General features: G+C 36.4%; 1 protein-coding gene across 3 annotated transcripts in view; it reads left to right on the top strand.

The window, feature by feature from the left end:
• The window catches only part of LOC131075971 (uncharacterized), a 169,684-nt gene that overhangs the window by 15,565 nt on the left and 132,766 nt on the right, over nucleotides 1-21,353 (top strand). For all 3 annotated transcript variants that reach the window (XM_058012976.2, XM_059211086.1, XM_058012975.2), the window contains one exon: nucleotides 17,352-17,438. In XM_058012976.2, coding sequence (XP_057868959.2) covers nucleotides 17,352-17,438 — 87 coding nt within the window. The remainder of the gene's footprint in view (nucleotides 1-17,351; nucleotides 17,439-21,353) is intronic.

A 21,353-nucleotide genomic window follows, 5' to 3' on the forward strand; every position in this document is an offset into this window, starting at 1 on the left:
ACAATAGGTTCCCTCAAAGTTTACAGATCCAAGCCCTTACCCTATCTTGGGACCCTGTCCCTCAAGGTTCTCGGAACGCTGATCCCCACCCTCTCTTGGGAATCACCCTATTGTTTGGATTTAGACTGCCCCTCTTGGAAACATCTCATTCCCCCTCTTGGAAACATCTCATTCCCACCTTCTTAAATACTGACAGTAATAACATGATTTAGACTATAAGTATACTAATTTCTTATGTATTATGAATATATATGAAATTAAGTATGACTGTCATACATATTGCAGTCCATATTAATATTACTATTAATTCTGCATAAGAACATTATCAGGTTTCATATATTAAACATACATACTCAGTTCATCCCCATGCATACCACCAAGGACAAAGATATTACTGCCTGTAACTTAATAACAGTTCTGATCTTATCAATCCATGGTGATGTTATTGGATGCTTTAGTTCCTTTCCTTTATATCTCTCAATGTGAGGGAGAGGTCACACCTCTTCATCATGCATGCCCTTTGGCAAGAGACACAACCTTTTACCATTAGCACCTTTTGAAAGAGTGCAACTCTTAATTATTTCTGCCCTTTGAAAGGGACATAACCTTTCATAATCAGGTCTGCACTTAATTAAATCAGATGTGCACTTCCCATTTTCCAAATTCTCCCCCCTCAAATGAGGTTCTCTTCTCCCTTTTATATCTCATATTTGAGGGAGTCACAACTTTTCATTTTGTGTCTTTTGACCATTCATTAACTTAATTAAATTTTAATTATATTCTTTTATATTTTATTTTAATTTTTAATTTTTATTCTTTTGTATTTTAATTTTATTATTATTATTATTATTAAATTATATTTCAAAGTAGGGACATTACAGTCCGCCCTTCCCAAATTTGCTTGTCCTCAAGCAATGTCGATTTTAATTTTCTCAAACTAAGTCATCTACCAATATGAATCAAAAACACGGAGCATACACATGGATATTTGCAAACACGAAGCATACACGTATTGTCAAATTTCTTTTTATTGACTAGAATGATTCATTGATTCATCTTTGCCCTACAAGATGGCAGGATCATAGCTTTGATACCATTTGTAATATCCCCTACTAGGTTTAGGCCTGTTTTAACCATAATTAACCTATTCCAATGTACTTATGACTTAAACTAAATTGATTAGGAGACAATTCTATCTTAATATGAATTAAATCAATGATATTCCATTAATTTATTAATAAGTAACTTGCTCATCTATCATACATCCATAATTCTTAATGCAAGTGTCAAACTCTGTTACTACTTCAGTTTTAAGGAAGAAGAGGATGTGAATGTTACCCAAGCCCCTTCTTGAATTTGTGAGAAAATGTTGAGTTTTTACTGGGTGCATCTTCAGTCAAAAAGGACATCACGATTGAGTCCAAAAGGGTGAATAGACGAATTTTGATATAAAATACTCTATATTTCACTGAAAGTCAGATTCGAGACAAAAATTGCCCCCTGCGTTTAAATACGGTACAGATTCAAAAAAAAAACAATTTTTTTCTTGCATTAAAAATTTGTTATTATTCAAAATAATTATTATGCAAGTTTTTTTATTGAAAAAGTAAATATTAAAAAAAGCTATTATTTTTAATCATTGTAAAAGTTTTATATTTAAAAAAAGTTTTATAAATTTTTTGAAAAAAATATATAAAACAAAGTTTTTAAAAAAAAGTCAAAGGGCCCACTTGGGCCCACTTGGGAGCCCTCACACCCTTTATAATGTGGGTTACATCATGGGTTGGGGTGTGGCTTTAATAGCCCCCCGTCAAAATTTCAAGTTCCTTCAAAATTTCAAAGCCAACCACCTATGTGGCCTTTGGCCTCCATGTGCTTTCTCAAAGGCCCGTGCACATAAGCATTGAAAGGGGACTCTACATATTTTGCATCCTCGTGTGGAGAGTGAACCCCTCACGGGATTCTTCTCTCTCGGCTTTTGTTTCATACAACAACACCTTCGACTTGCAGTGTGCACCTCTGCATCAAAATATTCCTTGACCGTTGTGCAAATTCAAAAGGTTTTTTTCAGATATGTTAAATCAACTGGCATTTTTGGAGATTTAACAAATTTTATAGGCACTGCTACATTTGGCGGTCAATTTAACGACTTGCCAAACTTGGTGAACTAATTTAATCCAGAGGTTCACTATTTTTGGCGAAAGATAAAATTTATCAGCAAATAGACAAATTTGGCGGTGGTGGAGCTTTTCTCAAGCTGATGGCTGTCTCATTATGGCGGTACTCCAAACTTAGCAGCAACTTCACTAAATTTGGCAGAGGTGTATTTTTCTAAATTTGGTGCACCCCTCACTATTCGAGGTTTTCATTTTGCACCTCAACTTTGGAAGGCAATATCTCAGTCATCCGGCCAAGCAAGTTTTTTTGATTTGGGGCAAAATTTCGCAGGCTTCGCAGTGGTGTCATTAGTTTTTCCTCAAGTGATCAAGATTTTCTAGAAAATCAGTTTTCTCAATAGATCTGAAGGACAATCCCAGTTTTTCCAACTTCAAACAGACATAACTTTCACATATGATTCTTTTTTGGAAGTTGATATTTTTTCGAGCACTATCCATTGGTGCTATTTTGAGGTTTTAATTATGACATTATTGTACTTTCAGTATTTGGGTCCAGTTTGGGACATTGTAAAACACTGGAAAAACTCTAGAATTGTAAATGCATTGATTTATAAAGTGCCACCATCATATTTTTTTTTGGGGGGATCATTGATTTAGTAAATTTGGGGGGGTGATCTTGTTGTGTTATATTTGCTTTCATTTTTTGTTGTGTGATAACACAATGGGGAAAGTCTCAAATTGAATTCCTAACTCCATATATAATTATGAAACATGGAAAAAATTAGTATGGAATTATCTAAGGGAAAAAGGTTGCACTGGCTATGTTAAAGAAACCATTCTTGCACCTACTGATGCTAATGCTCTTCAAGCATGGGAGATCAATCGTGAGAGAGCTCTTGGTTACATTTGTTCACTAGTCTCTTTTGATTTACAATTTCATCTTGAATCAAACAAAACACCAAAGGAGGCTTGGGATACTTTTGAAAATTTGTATGGTAAAATTGACAAGATTAGGGGTTATCAGATTGATAATGATCTGATGAATCTTGATCCAAAAAGTTTCAACAACATCCAAGACTATCTCTCCAAGATAAAGCAACTAAGAACATAGTTAACAGATTGCAAGATTACTAAGGAGGATTTACAATTGATTCTGAATGTGTTATCCAAGCTTGGTCCTGAGTATTCATTTTTTGTTTTTGGCTTTCATACCAATAGGGTTTCCATGGGAATTGCATATGCTCAACCCAGTTTTGATGCATTTTCAGATCTTCTAATCCAAGAAGAAGCGAAGCTAATTCAAATGGGTATCATCAAAACTTCCGAGTCATTGGTGGCTAGTGAACCTAAGGTACAAAAAGAAACAGGGAATCCTGATCAGAAATAGAAGAAGAAAAAGAACAAGCCATAGAAAGAATCTGAGTCCTCTTCCTCAAAAAATGAATCATCTAAAAAGGAGAAACCCACTTGTGCATATTGCAAGAAACACGAGCATGATGAACATCGATGTTATTTAAAACAAATTGATGAGTTGAAGCATCTTTTGGCAAAGAATAAATCAATCTACCATCAACTATGTCAAAGGATTCAACATCTTCATCTAATTCAAAGTCAGAGAAACAAAAGGGGAAAGCACTTGTTGCAATGGCAGATTTTGAGTCAGGGAGATGGATCCTTGATTTTGGAGCTTCACATCATAGGATATGTTCTCTTCATTTGAGACTTGTTCATCACCAAACATTCTGATGGCTAACAACACATATATGCGTGTTTGTGGGAAAGGGTCTATTGACATAGATGAAGGATCATTCAATGATTTCCTTTGTGTGCCCTCATTGTCAACAAATATCCTTTCTATCTATCAGATCACACATGGTGGAGAAGGAAAAATTGTTGAGTTCACTCCAGATTCTGTGATTATTCGTGATTCGCATAGAAGAGATATTGTTGCAGTTGGGGAGGTAGATCACCAATCTCGAGTATGCACCTTCTCATATTTTCCTCTAATGTTCCTTCAGCTGATGTACACACTCAGGCATCTAGTGTGGACACTTTTGAGGAGGTTCAGTACGGTCAAGTGAATCTTGGTATTCTTTCAGCCGAGGTTCAAGAGACATGTGTTTCATCTCCTACATTGACTGTTGTTTCTGGTGATATCGGTACTACTACATCCATGGTTGCTTTTGATTTAGTGCAGCAGGACATTCATTGTCTTCCAAACACAGCTACTTGGGATGAGTACTTGACAGACATTGCAGGTTTGTTTTGTGAGTCCTATCTTGCAGACTTGGAGGATGCTATTGAGTACATACATCTTCTCTTTGATGAAGTTACTTCGTTTTCTTCAGATGGTGAGGGGGAACCTTCTAACCCTCTTGTTCATTACCCACATGATCATTCCTCATAGTTTGACATGACTGTGGCCACTATTGAGCAACATTTGGAGGAGGCACCTTTGTCTTCGGAGGAGATACCTTTGTCTCTGGATTTTGTTCTACGTCCATCCACTAGGTTCTGGATTGTCATTTTCCGCAGTGTGGCCTAGAACACCTGATTCGAATGTGACAACTTTTGGCATCAACATGGGGACACGTGAGCATAGTTTAGAGACTTAATATATTTTGGACTTTTTTCCTTCCTTTCAAGAATGGGAAGACAGTCCTCATGCACCTTTGGTTTTGTTTCTTCCCAAGGGGAGGAATGTTGTTCGACGATCATGGTCCATCATCTAAAACAGTTTACTACTTTTGGGAAGGTTACATAGTCTTTCTTATCCTTTCTATTTTAGAGGGGATTTCTTCCTTGCATGGGATTCTTCTTGTGTTGGGAAACTTGTTTCTTTTCTCTCTTTTGGAGAGGAGTTTTGTCCCACTGGGTTTTCTCCTTTATTCCGTTTGTGAGAGATTGTTTTGTACATGGGTACCTAACATGGCCTTGTAGCCGGGACCCAGTTTTGCATTGTTGCATCTTTTCACCCACCTAAGCTATGCTTAAGGGGGGGTGTTAGTGTAGGTTTTTTATATTTATTTTTCCTACACATTATTAAGGATACTTAGGCTATATTATGATGGTTTATGTGAGGACACGTGGCATAGTCTACATTTACATGTGTCATTCACACCCACATTTGGGTGTTTGAATGTCACACCTTCTTTTGGACTCATTTGCCACCTCTTCATTATTAGAATATTTAATTATATTTTAGTCACCTATATTTAGTTCCTTGTTTAATGGTCATTTAGCTTTTTAGTTAATTAGCTTTTAAGCTTTATTTAGCATTTAGCTTTTTAAGCTTAATTTAGCTTTTAGCTCTTTAATCTTTTACTTTAACATTATGCTCTAATTATAGAACATCGTCTTGTAACCTCTATATATACGTGTGTATATCGCTCAATGTAATTATCTGATTATTTGAATCATTCATTCAATTTATTTTTCATGGTATCAGAGCGGGTCAATGGGATTCTTTAAAGTTTGGCGAATTTTTTAATAAAAAATCACGCCCTTCTTTCTGGAATATTTTCCAGATTTTTTTTTATTGCTTTTTTATAAAAAAACGATTTTGCTTTTTAGAAGGCTTTTTGAGAGTTTCTGGTTCGTGGGCGAATTTCTTTGTGCTGGGCAGTAGTTCATGTTTTTTTTTAGCGTTCTGGAGATTTTCGGACCTGCAATCTGGAGTTTTTTTTTTTGCAGGTTGAAAATTTTCCTAATTTTCGTAGGGTTTCTGCAATTTTCGACTAGGGTTTTGACCCTTCTGTTCAAGTCGAAATTTTATTTTGGTTGCAGATTCTTGGTGGGTTTTTCGAGAGCTCAACTGGGTCGTTGTCAGATTTTTCTAGGTGCATCGTTTTCTGTGCCTCAATTTTTGAGTTGTCGGATTTGTATTCTATTTTCAGATTCTTGGTGGGTTTTCCGAGAGCTTTTTTGGGTTGGTCTTAGATTTTTCTGGGTGCCTCGTTTTCCATGCTTAGAATTTTGTGCCAGCAAATTTGCCTTGGAATTTAAAAACAGTTCACAATTTCTGTGGACGTTGGGATTTTTGCTGTTTTTTGCGCACCATTTATGCTGTTTTAAGTGTTCAGAAAATTTTAATTTCTGGGTTTCTTCCAAACCTCGAAATTCGTGCCTTAGAATTTGTGCCAGAATTCTCCTCTAGGGTTTCAAATTTTTTGTGCAGCTGCTTCTATTCTGATTTTTGAATCAAATTCTTCTATCTCATGCTTTCACTAGGTTGACCTCGTTCAACCTCCATTTTTTTGATGGCATCTTTGACCAACATCATGTTGGAACACAGTCAAAAGTTCAACAACTGCCACAACACCTGGAAACAGTGCATGTTCACGATATCTGAATATTGTTACCTTTATCAGATTGAATTAGGCTAGACCTCGTCTTACAGGTCCCAGGGTTTTTACGATTTTTTCCTGAAAAATTGTCTGTTGGTTTTTTGATTTTTTCCACAAAAAATCATGGGAGGGTTTTCACGATTTTTTCCTCAAAAATTGTTCGCAGGGTTTATAATTTTCCCTTAAAAATTATCTCATCTGTAATCCGCGATATTCGCGTAAGATTTTAGTTATCCGGGTTTTACCGTTTTTTCCACAAAAACGATGATTTGTAACCTCAGATTTCTTGGTTTTTCGATTTTCTCCTCAAAATCGTAAATCCTCTTTTCAAGGGTTTCCCATTTCAGGGTTTGACTGTTTTTTCCTCAAAAATCGTGCTTTGTTGCAGTCAATTTGGGTCACACCTGCCAGCGCGAACATCTGCAACCGTGGTATCTTGCAGTCAGTTTTGGAGTTGGTACTCTTCTGCAAAAGGGTTTGCCGATTTTTTCCTCAAAATCATTGTTTCAGGCTTCAGTAATTCGTGTGCCAGATCTCTAATTCCCGTGTGAAGGCTACATTAGCTTGGATGGCTTTTGGTATTCTTGGTTATTAACACTTTTCAGATCTAGGGAGGGTCTCCACCGCAACAGAGTGTTCTTTTCATTTGTGATCAAAAGACCTGCAGTGTCTTCTGTACGGTAGTTAGTAGATAGAATGACCATTAAGGGAGGGTATTAGAATATTTAATTATATTTTAGTCACCTGTATTTAGTTCCTTGTTTAATGGTCATTTAGCTTTTTAGTTAATTAGCTTTTAAGCTTTATTTAGCATTTAGCTTTTTAAGCTTAATTTAGCTTTTAGCTCTTTAATCTTTTACTTTAACGTTATGTTCTAATTATAGAACATCGTCTTGTAACCTCCATATATACGTGTGTATATCGTTCAATGTAATCATCCGATTATTTGAATCATTCATTCAATTTATTTTCACCTCCACATTTGCCACCTCCTCATAACCATTTGTTTGTCCCTACTTGAGTTAGTTTGCCACATGTTTAGCATTTTCCAAGTAGGCACAACTCCCACCTAATTTGGTTATTTCGGAGTTATTATTCCTCTTGGAATTATGTGCCCACATTTTGCTATATAATCAGCACTGAACTCTCCCTTATGAGCTAACTCAGATGAGTTCATATCAGCTCGGTCAGTACAAGGGAGTGCTGATCCATATTGTATCAATTGGAGAGTGATAATATTATCATTACATTATTGCACCATATTCCAGCATTTTATCCTCCCTGTTGCTCTCGTGTAGAAGGTTGATCTTGGTTTTGTAGGTGATCCTGGGAGATTGAGTCCATCAGTGACTGAGACACATCCAAAACCTAGTAGGCTGACAAGATCATGCTCTGATACCACTGTAATTTCCCCAACCCAAAATTTAATATTGCTCTTAGATCTGGAAAATAGATTCACAAATATTACACAAAAATTCACCGAAAACACCCAAACTAGTTAGCTACTTTTGCACAGAAAGTGCTGAGTTAAAATGGAACTTTATAGAACATTGTTGAAAATGATTTTTCTGATATGTGCATCCTTTAATTAGGTCTGAAACTGATTATTGCAGAAGCAACATTAATACATTCAAACTCCAATTTATAAGCAAAACCCACAAAAACTATTATAACCAAATACCACCAGTGTCACTATAAACACCACAAACTGATATTGTTTGATTTACAAATGGAAAATACATGGAATATGATCTGCTACAAGATTAATAACAGAAGCGAAGCCCTCAAAACACATCTGGAATTACTGCAACAATATTAATGAAGCCTTGAACACACACAATGGAAAATTGCTGAAATCTTGAAGCTCCAATGCAACCTCTGGATGAAGTTGCTCTATGTGAACAATGGGGTTTCGTCCACCATCCACCTGAAACCTATGGGTTTCCGTCCACAAGCCTCCAATCTCCAATGGGTTTCCGTCCACTGAAGAATTTTGCAGAACATGAAATTCATACTATAAGAAATTGAGAAGTCGAAATGGCATAAAGATCCATTTTCCCAAATATGCTTTGTATTTATCTTGTTCTTGGCCAATTTGGTGGGAAAAGCAATAATGAGAAATATTACAAATTTCCACTCCACTCTTACTTTCCAAATTTGCACTTGGTGGGAAAATCATTAATTAGAAATGTTTCAATTTTCCCTTCCTCTCTTGGTGGGAAAGTCATAAATAGAAATATTTCAAACTTGCTATTATGACACAAAATCCAATTCCCCACTAATTGTTTCCAAATATTTAATTTAATATCTAAATGTCCTTTTGATACTGAAAATATTTGGATATTCATAAATATTAAATTACTTTTTCTGCCTAAGCTTATGCAATTAACCCACGGAAGAATAAATGAGTTAATATTGATCAAAATCCAATTTTTAACAGAAGGGGACATGACATCTTCTAAGTACCCATTCAAGAAAGCACTTTTCACGTCCATATTATGTATGCTTCAATTCTTTTGAGTAGCTAATGAAATCAGCATTCTGATAGTCTCTTGTCCTTCTATTGGTGCAAATGTCTTTTCATAATCAATGCCATACTTCTGTGTGAAGCCTTAAACAACTAATCTTGCCTTATGTCTTTCAACACTCCCATCATTGTTGTACTTTATCTTGTAGATCTATTTTTTGCCAATCTTCTTCTTGCAATGTAGAAGCTTTGTAAGCTCCCAAGTGTCATTCCTGTGAATGGAATCCATCTCTTCTTGCATTGCTTGCATCCAAACCTCATTAGTACATGTATCTTCAAAACATGATGGTTCAAAATCTGCCTTGGTAAATAAAAGAAAATTCACTCTCTCACCTATCAGAGTTTCTTCATGTGTTTGTTTTGTACTCCTTTGATAAATTTTACTCAATCTCCTTACCTTCTTTATAGAACTTGGAGTTGAAGCTGACACTTGGAATTGAAGAACTGGATGAAGGGTTGCTTGGTGGATTTGTTGCACTTGAAATAGAAACATTAGTGGGTTGCTCATGATCAATATCATCAATAATAACATCATTCAAAATAGATTTTGGCTTCTCAACATGGCCTTTTTGATGACCATAAACTCCCTCTTTATAAATAGTTACATCTCTTGACACAATAAGCCTATTAGTGAGAGGATTATACAATCTATAAGCCTTACTTTTCTCACTATACCCAACAGAAATACATGACTCACTTTTTGTATCTAACTTTTGTGTATTTTGATCAGTTATATGAACATAGGCCAAATAACCAAAAACTTTGAAATGATTAAAATTGGGCCTTTTCTCATGCCATGCTTCATAAGGAGTCATCTTTTCGACTGCATTGGTGGGACTTTGATTGAGGATGTACACTACTGGAGCAACTGCATCTCCACAAAACAAATTGCTCAATCCCTTGGTTTGTAACATGCTCCTTGCTGTTTCCACCACTATACAGTTTTTCCTTTCAGCTACTCTATTTTGTTGAGGTGTGTATGCAGTTTTGAGTTGCCTCTTGATGTCATTCATATCACAATATATTTGAAAAGCTCTTAAACAAAATTTTCCTCCATAGTCAGTCTTTAAGCGTTTAATTTTGCACCCTTTCTCATTTTCCACAAGGGCTTTAAACCTCTTGAACGTATCAAGGGCTTCATCCTTGGCCTTAAAAACTACACCCAACATTTTTTTCGTGAGTAATCATCAATAAAATTGATAAAATATGATGACTTACCCAAACTCTTTGTTTGAATAGGACCTCAAATATCTGAATGAACAAGCTGAAGTGGGCGATGGGCCTCCATGCATTGCCCTTTGAAAACTTTTCCCTTACATGCTTGCCTTTAGCACATCCTTCACAAACCTCCTTGTGCTCTTCAACCTTGTGCAAACCAAAAACTAATGCTTGTGAGGTCAGAAGCTTCAAACTGTGAAAATTTAAATGCCCATACTTGTGATGCCACGACCAACTTGTATCCTCATATGCCATATTGGCAAGGTTGCTGTAGTGTTCGCCAAACTTAAAAGGGAACATCCTATTCTTTGTCATAGGCACAACTGTGACCACCCTATTGTCACGATTCTTATCATAAATTGTGCATTTCTTATTTTCAAAGACAACTTTATAATTCTTCTCACATAATTGCTCAACACTTAACAAATTATGCTTCAACTGTGGAATGTAATAAATGTCGTGAATACTCTTCATACCTTCTTTTGTGTGAACCTCCATAGCTCCTTTTGCACCAACCTCCAATGATTTGTCGTCACCAAGTTGGATCTTGGATTTGAAATTTTTATCCTTTGTTGAAAACAACTTCTCATTTCCTGTCATATGGTTAGAGCATCCAAAATCTAAATACCAAACATCTTTACTATTGGTTTCACCATATGATAAAAATAAATGATTTGGAGGTGTGAGATTTTGCCAAGATCAAGAGCTCAATGAAAAGTACAAAATAGAGAGACAAAATATTGATAGGAATAAACTGTATTCTATCAAGATGAAAATACTGATCAACTGGATCATCAAAAGTTGTTACATACAATGTATATGAGCCTGCTTATATAGGCAAGGCTATATGGATATGTGAGCACACAAATATGACATGTGACTCAATGAGAAACAAGGGTAGGTAGGAAATAGGTGGAATTATCATCCCACAATAAGTGGATATGATAAAGTAATAACAAGATCACACCATAAAAGGTGGAAATTCTTCTACATACACACTCCCAATGTATCACATCTCCCTAAGTGTCTCAGATGCAAACTACTATGATATGCATGTACCTAAGTAAACTTAAGTAAGGCGTAATAATATCCAACATGAATAAATAATTACACCAACACCCCCCCTTAAGTGCAACTTAGGGGAATGCACTTAAGTCTACAATGCAACTAAACAAAGCAAGATGGGTCCCGGCTACTAGGCCATGTTAGGTACCCATGTACAAATGCAAATGTATACAAACCAATGCGATCTCTCATAAAGCGAGGAAAGAGAGAAAAGTTCAATGGGAAAAAACCCTCCCCCAAAAAGAGAGATGAAAACTATATACAAAGGAACTCTCATAGAAGTATGAGAAGGACAAATCCCCATGTGAGGAAAAAGCCCCCCCCACACCCCCCCCATATGAGAGAAGAAAGAGCGACTAGGTAACCCCCCCTCAATGTAGAATCTGCACCAATGGTAGAAGCTCAAAGATGAATAAAGAAATTGCTCCACGAACGTCGAACAACGTTCCTCCCCTTAGGAAGAAACAAAACCAAAGGTGTATCCATGAAGTCTTCCCAATCATGAAGGGAGGATGCAGGAAAAAAACTCATGATGAATGGAATCTTTGAAAACTGCTCAAGTGTCCCCATGTCAATGCTGAAAGTTACCCCCTCCAAAGGTGGTGAACTGCTCCACATTCCTGAATAAGGCACTCCAAGATCGAGTGGAGAAGAATGTAGAACAATATCCAAAGACTCACATGTCTCCTCTAAGGATAAAGAGACCTCCTCCAACTGTTGTACAAAAGTATCCACAATTATGTCAACCTCTAAAGAATGATCATGTAGAGAATGCACAAGAGGGTCAGAGTGTTCCCTCGCAACAATCGAAGAAGGATCATCTTCATCAAAGAGAAGATGAATGTCATCAATGATGTCTCCCAAATCTGTAATGGAGGACTCCACAAACAAACTTGCAATGTCTGCAAGTAGTCATCCCAATGGACTGAAGCTGAAAGACAAGGAATATCCTGCTGCATTGAATCACTAGAAGGCAAAACTATCACAACATCTGCATCATTAGGTGCAATAGGTGGTGTGATATCAATAGGAGATGAAATGGAAGGCTCAAGAGCGGGGTTACATGTGAGAATCCTCAAGTTCAAGTACCCAAAGTTCTCCTCAAAATCTGAATCATCAACATAGGAAGAATCAACCTCATCAATAGGACCAAAATGTGATAAAGAGTACAACCGAGATGCATGATCGCCAGTTGCAATGATAGCTCTAGTCTCCAAGTCTCTAATGATAATTGAATCAGGTGTGAACTCCACAGTTTTCCTTGTTGCCCCATGTGTGATTTGATAGATGGAAAGAAGATTGTCTGTCAAATGGGGTACACACCACACATCATTGAAGGAGTTATCCCCAATGGCAATAGATCCTTTCCCAATCACGTCCATGTATGTATTATTGCCCATCAAAATCTGCCGCATGTGGCAAGGCTCAAATGAAGAGAACATAGACTGTGAAGATGCCATATGATGAGAAGCCCCTGAATAAGAAAGCCATCTCCTTGAATCATGACTTGTAGTAGCACAAAGAGCTTGTCCCTTTCCTTTATCTGTCCCAAAAGAGTGATCCTCTCCTTTATCCTTTTCCTTGGAAGAACAAGCCGATGTAGACATTCTAGAAGGTAAACTGATTTTGTTCTTCTCAAGAAGATGTTTCAATTCATCAATATCCTTCTTGTAACAATGCTCATCATGTCCTGACTTTTTGCAATAAGCACAAAAAAGATTGTCCTTATAAGATTTCCTCTTAGGTGAGGATGTAGAATCACCTTGTTGTGGAGAGGATGATTGTGCTCCATCTTGTTGTGGTTTTGACTTAGGTTGCTTTTGATTCTCGCCTTTTCCTTGATTGCCGTGATTCCCCTTATTAGCCACCAAAGCTTGTGACTTTGAAGATTTGAGAATCCCCATCTTGGTCAACTTAGATTGCTCAAGTATCAACATCTCTGTGAAGGCATCAAATAAGGGAGAAGTGTATTAGGAACCTTGAGCTAACCTATGGGTGTGAAAGCTAGATACAAAGGCTGCATACTCTAAAGGAAGATTTTCCAACAAGTTATGAACCAATTGAGCATCCTTTTTGTCAATTCCACAATCCTTTAGCTTTGCTCTTAGCTCATTTGCTTTTGTGACATAATCTTGGATTGTATCAAAATCCTTGGGATCCATTGTTGTGAGTTCACTATCAGGCTTGTAGCCCTTAATCTCATCAACTTGGCCATACAATTTGTCATAAATATCCCAAGCCTCTTTGATTGTAGTACACTTATCAATGTGAAAAATGAGGTCATCTGATACATACTTTCTTAATGTTCCAAGTGCCATTGCATTCTTAGTGAGCCATTCAATTTGAGCATTAGGATCAGCCTTAGAATCAGGTGGTGCTGTAATAGTTCCATTTACATAATGATGAGTCCTTTTTCCATTAGTTTACTCCAAGCCTTAATCTTCCATGAAGCATAATTATGAGGAGTTAAAAGTGGAAATTTAGGAGAACCCATAGCACCAAAATGAAAAAACACAAGATAGAGAGAGGCACAATCACACAAGACACCCCCCCAAATTACTCAATCAAGAACCCCCCCCCAAAATGATGATTTGACACTTTATACTTAGTGCGTGTACAATGGGCCACTTGCAAAACAAGGCAAGGTGGACTTCTGATTTCAACTTTACAACTACCTCAAAATGAGATATAAGAGACTTCAACAAATACTACAAGTGATCTAAATTGAGATCCAAGCAAAATACAAGTACCAAATAGGCCAAAAATGACCAAATACTGAAAGTACAATTTCTACTCAAAATCATTGCAAACTAATGGCAGATTAAGAAAGTAGGCAAAAAATTATGCACTTAAAAAAAAACGGCACCTGAAAAGGAGGTCATATGACCCCAAACGAAGTCTCTGAAGTTGCAAAATCTGGGATTTGACAGGTACAGTCATGAAAATCTGCAAATTCTAAAAAATCCGTCCATCAAAATCAGAAAATTCCTCCACCACTGTGAAGAGCACGAAAAATTAGCCCAAATAAAAAAAAATGTACCCAAAAAGGAGCAAAAATGAGCAAGTTACGGCTTCCCGAAGTCGGACTGCAAAACTGAAAAGCCCATTGGAGAGGGGGTAAAATTTTTTCAAAAATTGCTGACGTGTTTTGACATCATCATTTTAGTGCATTAAAATTGACGGCCGTGTGCTCGTCAAAATGACTGTTGCACCCCTTTGATGACCATACGAATGATGACGTCAGCAGTACGAAATATGATGTCAGCAGGGTGGTCGAAATATCCGTATAGACGACGTGGCAGACACGTGGCGCTGATGTGGTGTGCGGTTCTGCTGATGTGGATGTACGGAGGGCTGACTGTGTTCCTTCGTGGTTGCTCATGTGGCAAAGAAATGTTTACTGCGGGCCAATGGTCGCCTGCCACGTGGCTGATGTGGTTACCACCAAGCCTCGAAAACGGACGGGATGACCGATGGAGTAAGCAGGTCGGCAGGCGGAAAGACAGGTCGGCGGGGAGCGCTCGGAGGTCGGCCGGGAGCTAGGGAGGTTGTCGGAGCAGCGAGCACGGTGGATGGCGAGAAGTACAGTGGTCGTCGGCGAGAGTCGGCACGACAAGGAGCAGGTGGCCCGACGGGGAGGTACACGCTGAGAGTTCACGGAGAAAGCCCACGGCGGTGGATGGTGGGCCGGACGACATGGCTGGCAGGGAAACCAGTATGGCCCTGTAGAAAAAGTACGGGGAGGCGGGGACAGGGGTCCCCCCTCAAAGTTTTTTTTAATAAAAAAAACTTTTTCAATTAAATAAAAAACATTTACATGAAAAACTGCGAATTTTTTTTAAAAAACATTTAAATTAAATTATTTTTTTCGCAAAAAATATTGTTTTTTGAAAAATCCGTACAAATATAGCAGAATTGGCGAAAAGTTTTCCCTCACCAAAATAGGTTGAGTTGATACTCGATTTTCATGGAAATAGCCTCCCGGATGCGATAGTGATGTCCAAATTGCTGTATGACGCCCTGAAAACGAGCAGCACCCTAGATCCGAAATTTGAAGCCTTCAATAATGCCTCTCCAAGACAAATCAATGACGCTCTATTGGCTTTGATACCATGTGATATTCTGCCAAGATCAAGAGCTCAATAAAAAGTACAAAATAGAGAGACAAAATATTGATAGGAATAAACTGTATTCTATCAAGACGAAAATATTGATCAACTGGATCATCAAAAGTTGTTACATACAATGTATATGAGCATGCTTATATAGGCAAGGCTATATGGACATGCGAGCACACAAACATGACATGTGGCTCAATGAGAAACAAGGGTAGGTAGGAAATAGGTGTGGTAGGTAGGAGAAACAATAAAATATTCCACATGAGGTGGATCACCCACCGAAGGTGGAATTATCATCCCACAATAAGTGGATATGATAAAGTAATAACAAGATCACACCATAAAAGGTGGAAATTATCCTACATACACACTCCCAATGTATCACATCTCCCTAAGTGTCTCATATGCAAACTACTATGATATGCATGTACCTAAGTAAACTTAAGTAAGGTGTAATAATATCCAACATGAATAAATAATTACACCAACAAGAGGATTTTTATCACCTTCTTGAGCATATTTAACACTTTTACCTTCTTTCAATCTGCAATCTCTTTGAAAGTGCCCATACCTGTTACAATGGTAACACCGAACATTTCGCTTATCAAATTTGCCTCTACCTTTTCCTCTTGAGCCACCTCTACTTCTATTTCCTTTTGAATTATTCTAATTTCTGATTTTGACCTTTACCTTGACCTTGATTGTTTTTACTGTTACTACTGGCATCTTCATTCTTTGTGATTTGTAATTTGGGGGAAAACGTTTTCTCAACACTCTCAAAAGAATCTCCCAATCTCTCTTCATGAGACATCAAAGATCCAACCTGTTGATTGAATTGAAGGGTTGCAAAATCCTTCCTTTCTTCTATGATTATGGCAACATGATTCCATTTTGGTGTCAAAGGTTTCAACACCTATTTGATCAAAACCTCATTGCTCACAATTTCTCCAAGTGTAGCCATTTTATTGACTACACCTTTAACTCTGACACAATAGTCACTTACACTTTCTCCTTCTTGTATCCTCAAATTCTCGAATTCTCGATTTGATGTCTGTAGCTTGACAAACTTGACTTGAACACTGCATTGGTAAGCTTCTTTTAGAGTCTTCCAAGCATCTTTAGTTGTTGTTGCAGGTGTGATTTTAACTTAGTACTATTGAAGGGCAGTATGGATGCAGTCTTCAGAATTGTGTAGAAGAGCTTCTTTCTTCCAAACATGTCCTATTTTAATACTGAAGGAGTCTATTTATAACATCTTTAAATCTTTTCCATTGTCAAAAGTGTTACTTTTAAATACCATTGCAACTAAATAAAAGTTTACAACAACTTCTATATCAAAAGAAAAACAAAACAACTTGCTTATTCACCGTGCCTAATTAACAAATGAAAAATCAAAAAATGAAAATTGAAACTTCTTAGGTTTGTGAGTCTTTTAGAAAAACAAAACAACTTGCTTATTTACCGTGCCTAATTAACAAATGAAAAATCAAAAAATGAAAATTGAAACTTCTTAGGTTTGTGAGTCTTTTCACCGACGATTGATATTACAATACTAGGTAGAAAATAAAAAAACTTATTTGAAGTTGCACAATCTATAATTGCTTTGTCCAAGTTCTTTTACTCTTTTTCAACTTTTTTTCATAATATGGAGAGGGCATCCATCCTATCAATTTAAGTTAAACAAGTCTGAATATTAGAAGGCTGGATTCTTTATATTGACATTTTCATTTATCCTATCTATTTTTGCTGAAATTATGTTCATATGTGTATTTCTGATATTATTTTGGCACAGCCAGTTTTCCAAATGTAAGGCCGAGCCTGCAATAAATTGGACTGAAAATGTAATACTGAAATTAGATATCTTTGCCTATAATATGTAGTTTAGGGTTTGTATTTATGAAACAAGCTGTACCATAGATAAAATATTTGGTTATCTTACATGGTTTTTTTGTTCTGACAGGACAACTGGCCAGCTTCGTTAAAGGAGCTTATTCGTTCTGCAGAGTCTCTTGCTTTTCCTCGAAATGCAAGGACAAGCTTACAAATGGTGTATATCTATCTATCATTGAATGCTTTGTGATTGATGAGGATATTAGTGAAGGCTCAAAGATTCACATGAGCTTGATTATGTTTAATGTTTGTTCAATAAACAGTGGTCAAGTGTAAAAATTTAACATTTGTTTTTCGTAACCAATGTTGAACTACATATTGATGTTGTTGAATGTGTTTTAAAATAACCAATTGAAACCAATTCACCTATCAACTCGTTACAAGGCTTATGTTAAAAATTAAAATATCTAGCATTTTGAAGAATATCTAAACTGCATCGTAATTTTGAAGCCATAATAAGCTAAAGAACATCTGAAACCATTCTAATGGAGGAGGAATTATCGATATCTCTAACCATACTCCATATTTAAGTTGTTAAAATAGGTTATTGTGGGAGCAAAAGAACAATGTTTCCAAGATGCCAAGCTTCATTTAAAGAATGAAACGAGAACTATCAATTCCTTGCGATGTCTATGCATATATTCATAGAAGTGCAATTAGGGGAATGTGTTGTTGGATCTTCATTGCTCTGTCCAATCTTGTTGGTTTTAAAGCCATGGATTGCTTTTGCTACTTTTTCTAATTTTTCTTGAGTGCTCTTTTGATTGATCTCACCAGTTTTGCTTTAAGGCAAATGCACTCGGCCAAGTGGGCCTCTCTTCTTTTGTGGCTATAAACTGTCAACTCTGAATCCTCTTTGGCAGCAACAGAGTCCTGAAGCTGATCAGTAATTTGCACCATCTATGACTATTGTAGATTCATCCCATAGGCTATCTTACTTGTTAGTGCTGATTCGTATACTAAGCCACTGTAAATTCCACAAAAACATATTGGAAATAGAAGTGCTCGATTGAACATTCTCCTGAATGGCAGCATGAATGGAAAAATAAGCTGCAGAAAACATGAACAAAACAACAAATCAGCAAATCTTGATGCTATTTCCTTTGGAGAGTAACCTACCCTATTCAGTAGCTCAACCACTACAAATGGCTTTATTCTTACTCCTGAAATGTTCAGAATGATGTATATGCGTTAGGATGGCTGTCATCAAGTCGGAACTTGTCTTTCTCTGACATACATCTAGTACCTTTGTTACTTCTGTTTCTATATTGCTTGGGAATTGCCCCCCAAAAAAGAAAAATCTTTGTGAGTATGGTGTTGGGGTTTGTTATGCAAAGTTTCATTTTTTATGTTTGTAGAATTAGTGTAAGGATTTATTTTATGAAATAGCCTATAGTTGTAACACAAACCCCTTGAACCAAAAGGGAAAAACCAGATGATTTGGGGCATCCGGTAACTATTTTGCAACTTTGCAAACTTTGTCTTCTACAACTAGTACTGGTCAACTTGTGCCTCTCACCTCAACATGATCATGTAGAAGTATCATTGATTCAACATGCCTCTGACCATCTATACCTTGCATGCAGTTTAAACAACATATACACTACTCAACCATAGTGATCCTGTCTTGTTGATCAATTTGTACTTGTAATCATTGGGTTTATCTCCACCTAAGATTAATTGACAGTTTATCCCCCATTCCTTTTTGAGAAACACCTGTTAGCATGTACGAATGACCTTGAATGATTGATCACTAAATCCCTCAAATTCCCCCAGCAGTTGTGTGAGAAAAATGATAGCATTCACATGATCTTTGCTTCTCATCAAAGCTAAAAAAAAATGAAAAACCAATTGGAATATGTGTAACATAGTAAAGACAAAACTGCAAAACGCACTGAACAGGGAAAAACAATTACTCTTTCCAAAAATGTTATTCAAGCATTTTTACCTAATCTCCAAGTGAATAGCTATCTCAAGATGGGAATAGTTCTTCACCCTTTTGGTGGGTCCTCAAACCTCCATACCTGCCTTACTAACCATCTATTATCAATTGCTTTACAAGAAAATTCCCTACTAACACAACATTACACTTACATTTAATACTAAAAAAAATAATAATTACAAATTTTAATAGTTTAGGACTTAGGTTATATTATCTTAAGAAGGAACTTGAAAGTGTAATAAGTGATTCCCTACTTTAGAGTAAATATGCATTCTGATTAGTGTCTAAATGGAGGTTGGAAGATCCACTAGGAGGATAGAGGATTATTTCCATCTTGGGTTAGCTGTTCACTCAAAGTGTTAATGCATGGTAGCTTATGCAAGATAAGATCTTCCTAACCTTCCTTGTTCTGTTATTTATCTACATGCTTCCTGTCTGATTTATATTGCATATGATTATCGGATTGTACAAACATTGCTTATCATTATGCTATCGGGCTAACAACCCGATAGCATATTAATGTCAATTGTTAATTGGCATTAATATGCTATCGGGGTATTAACCCGATAGCATATTAAATGCTATAAGTTATCGGGTTAAATTCGCCGATACATACTTGCTATTGGGTGCATAAACATTGGCACCGATTCACATCTGTTATCGGGCTTAATTATATCGGGCATATTTGTTATCGTGTTTAATGAATACACCGCTTCATTTGGCATTAACATTGGTTAACAAATGCACCGGTTGGATTATATACATCGTGCACTTTGAATCATCGGTGTTTATATGAACTGATTCATTATATTGATCAGTCATTATATTATGATATTACAATATGCTATCGGGGGTTTTTGAACCGATAATCAGCATTGTGTTAATGGTATAATTGTAAAGGCACCGATCAATGGGTGCATTGATCGGTCATGCTTAAAGGCATGACCGGTCAATACACCAATTGACCGGTTGCCTAAATGATATATATGCCAATTGAATTCATTTGAAGAAGACAGAGAAAATATTAAATGATCTCTCTCCTTCAGACCTGCAGATAAAAATCAGAATTATTAGACATTGACATAATTCCTCATATCCATATATAGCATTCATAGTTCATAACTTGTTCTTTAATTGAAATTGAAATAACTTTTACACAAACATCGGGTAAAATGCTATAGTGATATTTTTGGTAGGAGTATATTTTCCTGTTTAGCATGTGTTGCAGTTTTTACTTTACAATATTTTGTGTATTCCATTTTGGTTTTCAATTTTTGAGCTTTGATGAGAAGCAAAAGGTGGTGTAAATGGTATCATGTATGATTGCTTGAGGAAGGTTAAATGTTTTGGTGATTAGTTGTTGGTGATGATCAATATAGGTTGGAAGGTGTTGTTCAAAGAGGAATTAGGAGCAAATTGGTCAGGTAATCTTAGGCGGAGATAAACCCTATGATTACAGGTATAGGCTAATCAACAAGACAAGGTTACTATGGCTAGAGGCATGTTTTATTGATAATACTTCATGATTATGTTATTGTGAGAGGTGCAGGTTGACTAGTACTAGTTGCAAAGTTGTAGAATAACTATTAGATACTCTAGATAATCTGGTTTTTCCGTTTTGATCAGGATGGGTTTGTTGGGATTTGCAATCTATAGTTCTGTTTTGTGTATTTGTAGTGTCAATGTTTGTTGCTATGTGCAATCTTTAGTTTTCGTTTCTGGTTTAGTGGTAAGGTTGTCGTGTCAAAGTTGACTGTTTCTACTAATTTATTCTTGTAGATTGTGTAACAGCCTAAACTTCTAAAGCTGAATAAGAATGTAATCTAACATTCTAAAACTTAACAATTGACAAACGTAGAATTGGAATTTTTTTTTGAACATAAGTAAAGGAAATTTAACTTTCCTACAAGCAAGTAGTAACATTAACTAATTATAAAAGAATGCAAGTGCATATAAACAGTTTAAAGAACTACTCTATCATAATTTCACATCAAATCAAGAATAAGAGAAGTTAAGAGTTTACAGTATTCAGATACCAATCTGAATTCTTTATGTACCAAGTATCTGACTAGAGGAAAAGTATCATCAAGGCGATTTACCACCCAACCATAGACCTGACGATCTCTGACA

The sequence above is a fragment of the Cryptomeria japonica genome, chromosome 9 (genome assembly GCF_030272615.1).
Source record: "Cryptomeria japonica chromosome 9, Sugi_1.0, whole genome shotgun sequence".
Classification (NCBI taxonomy): Eukaryota; Viridiplantae; Streptophyta; class Pinopsida; order Cupressales; family Cupressaceae; genus Cryptomeria; species Cryptomeria japonica.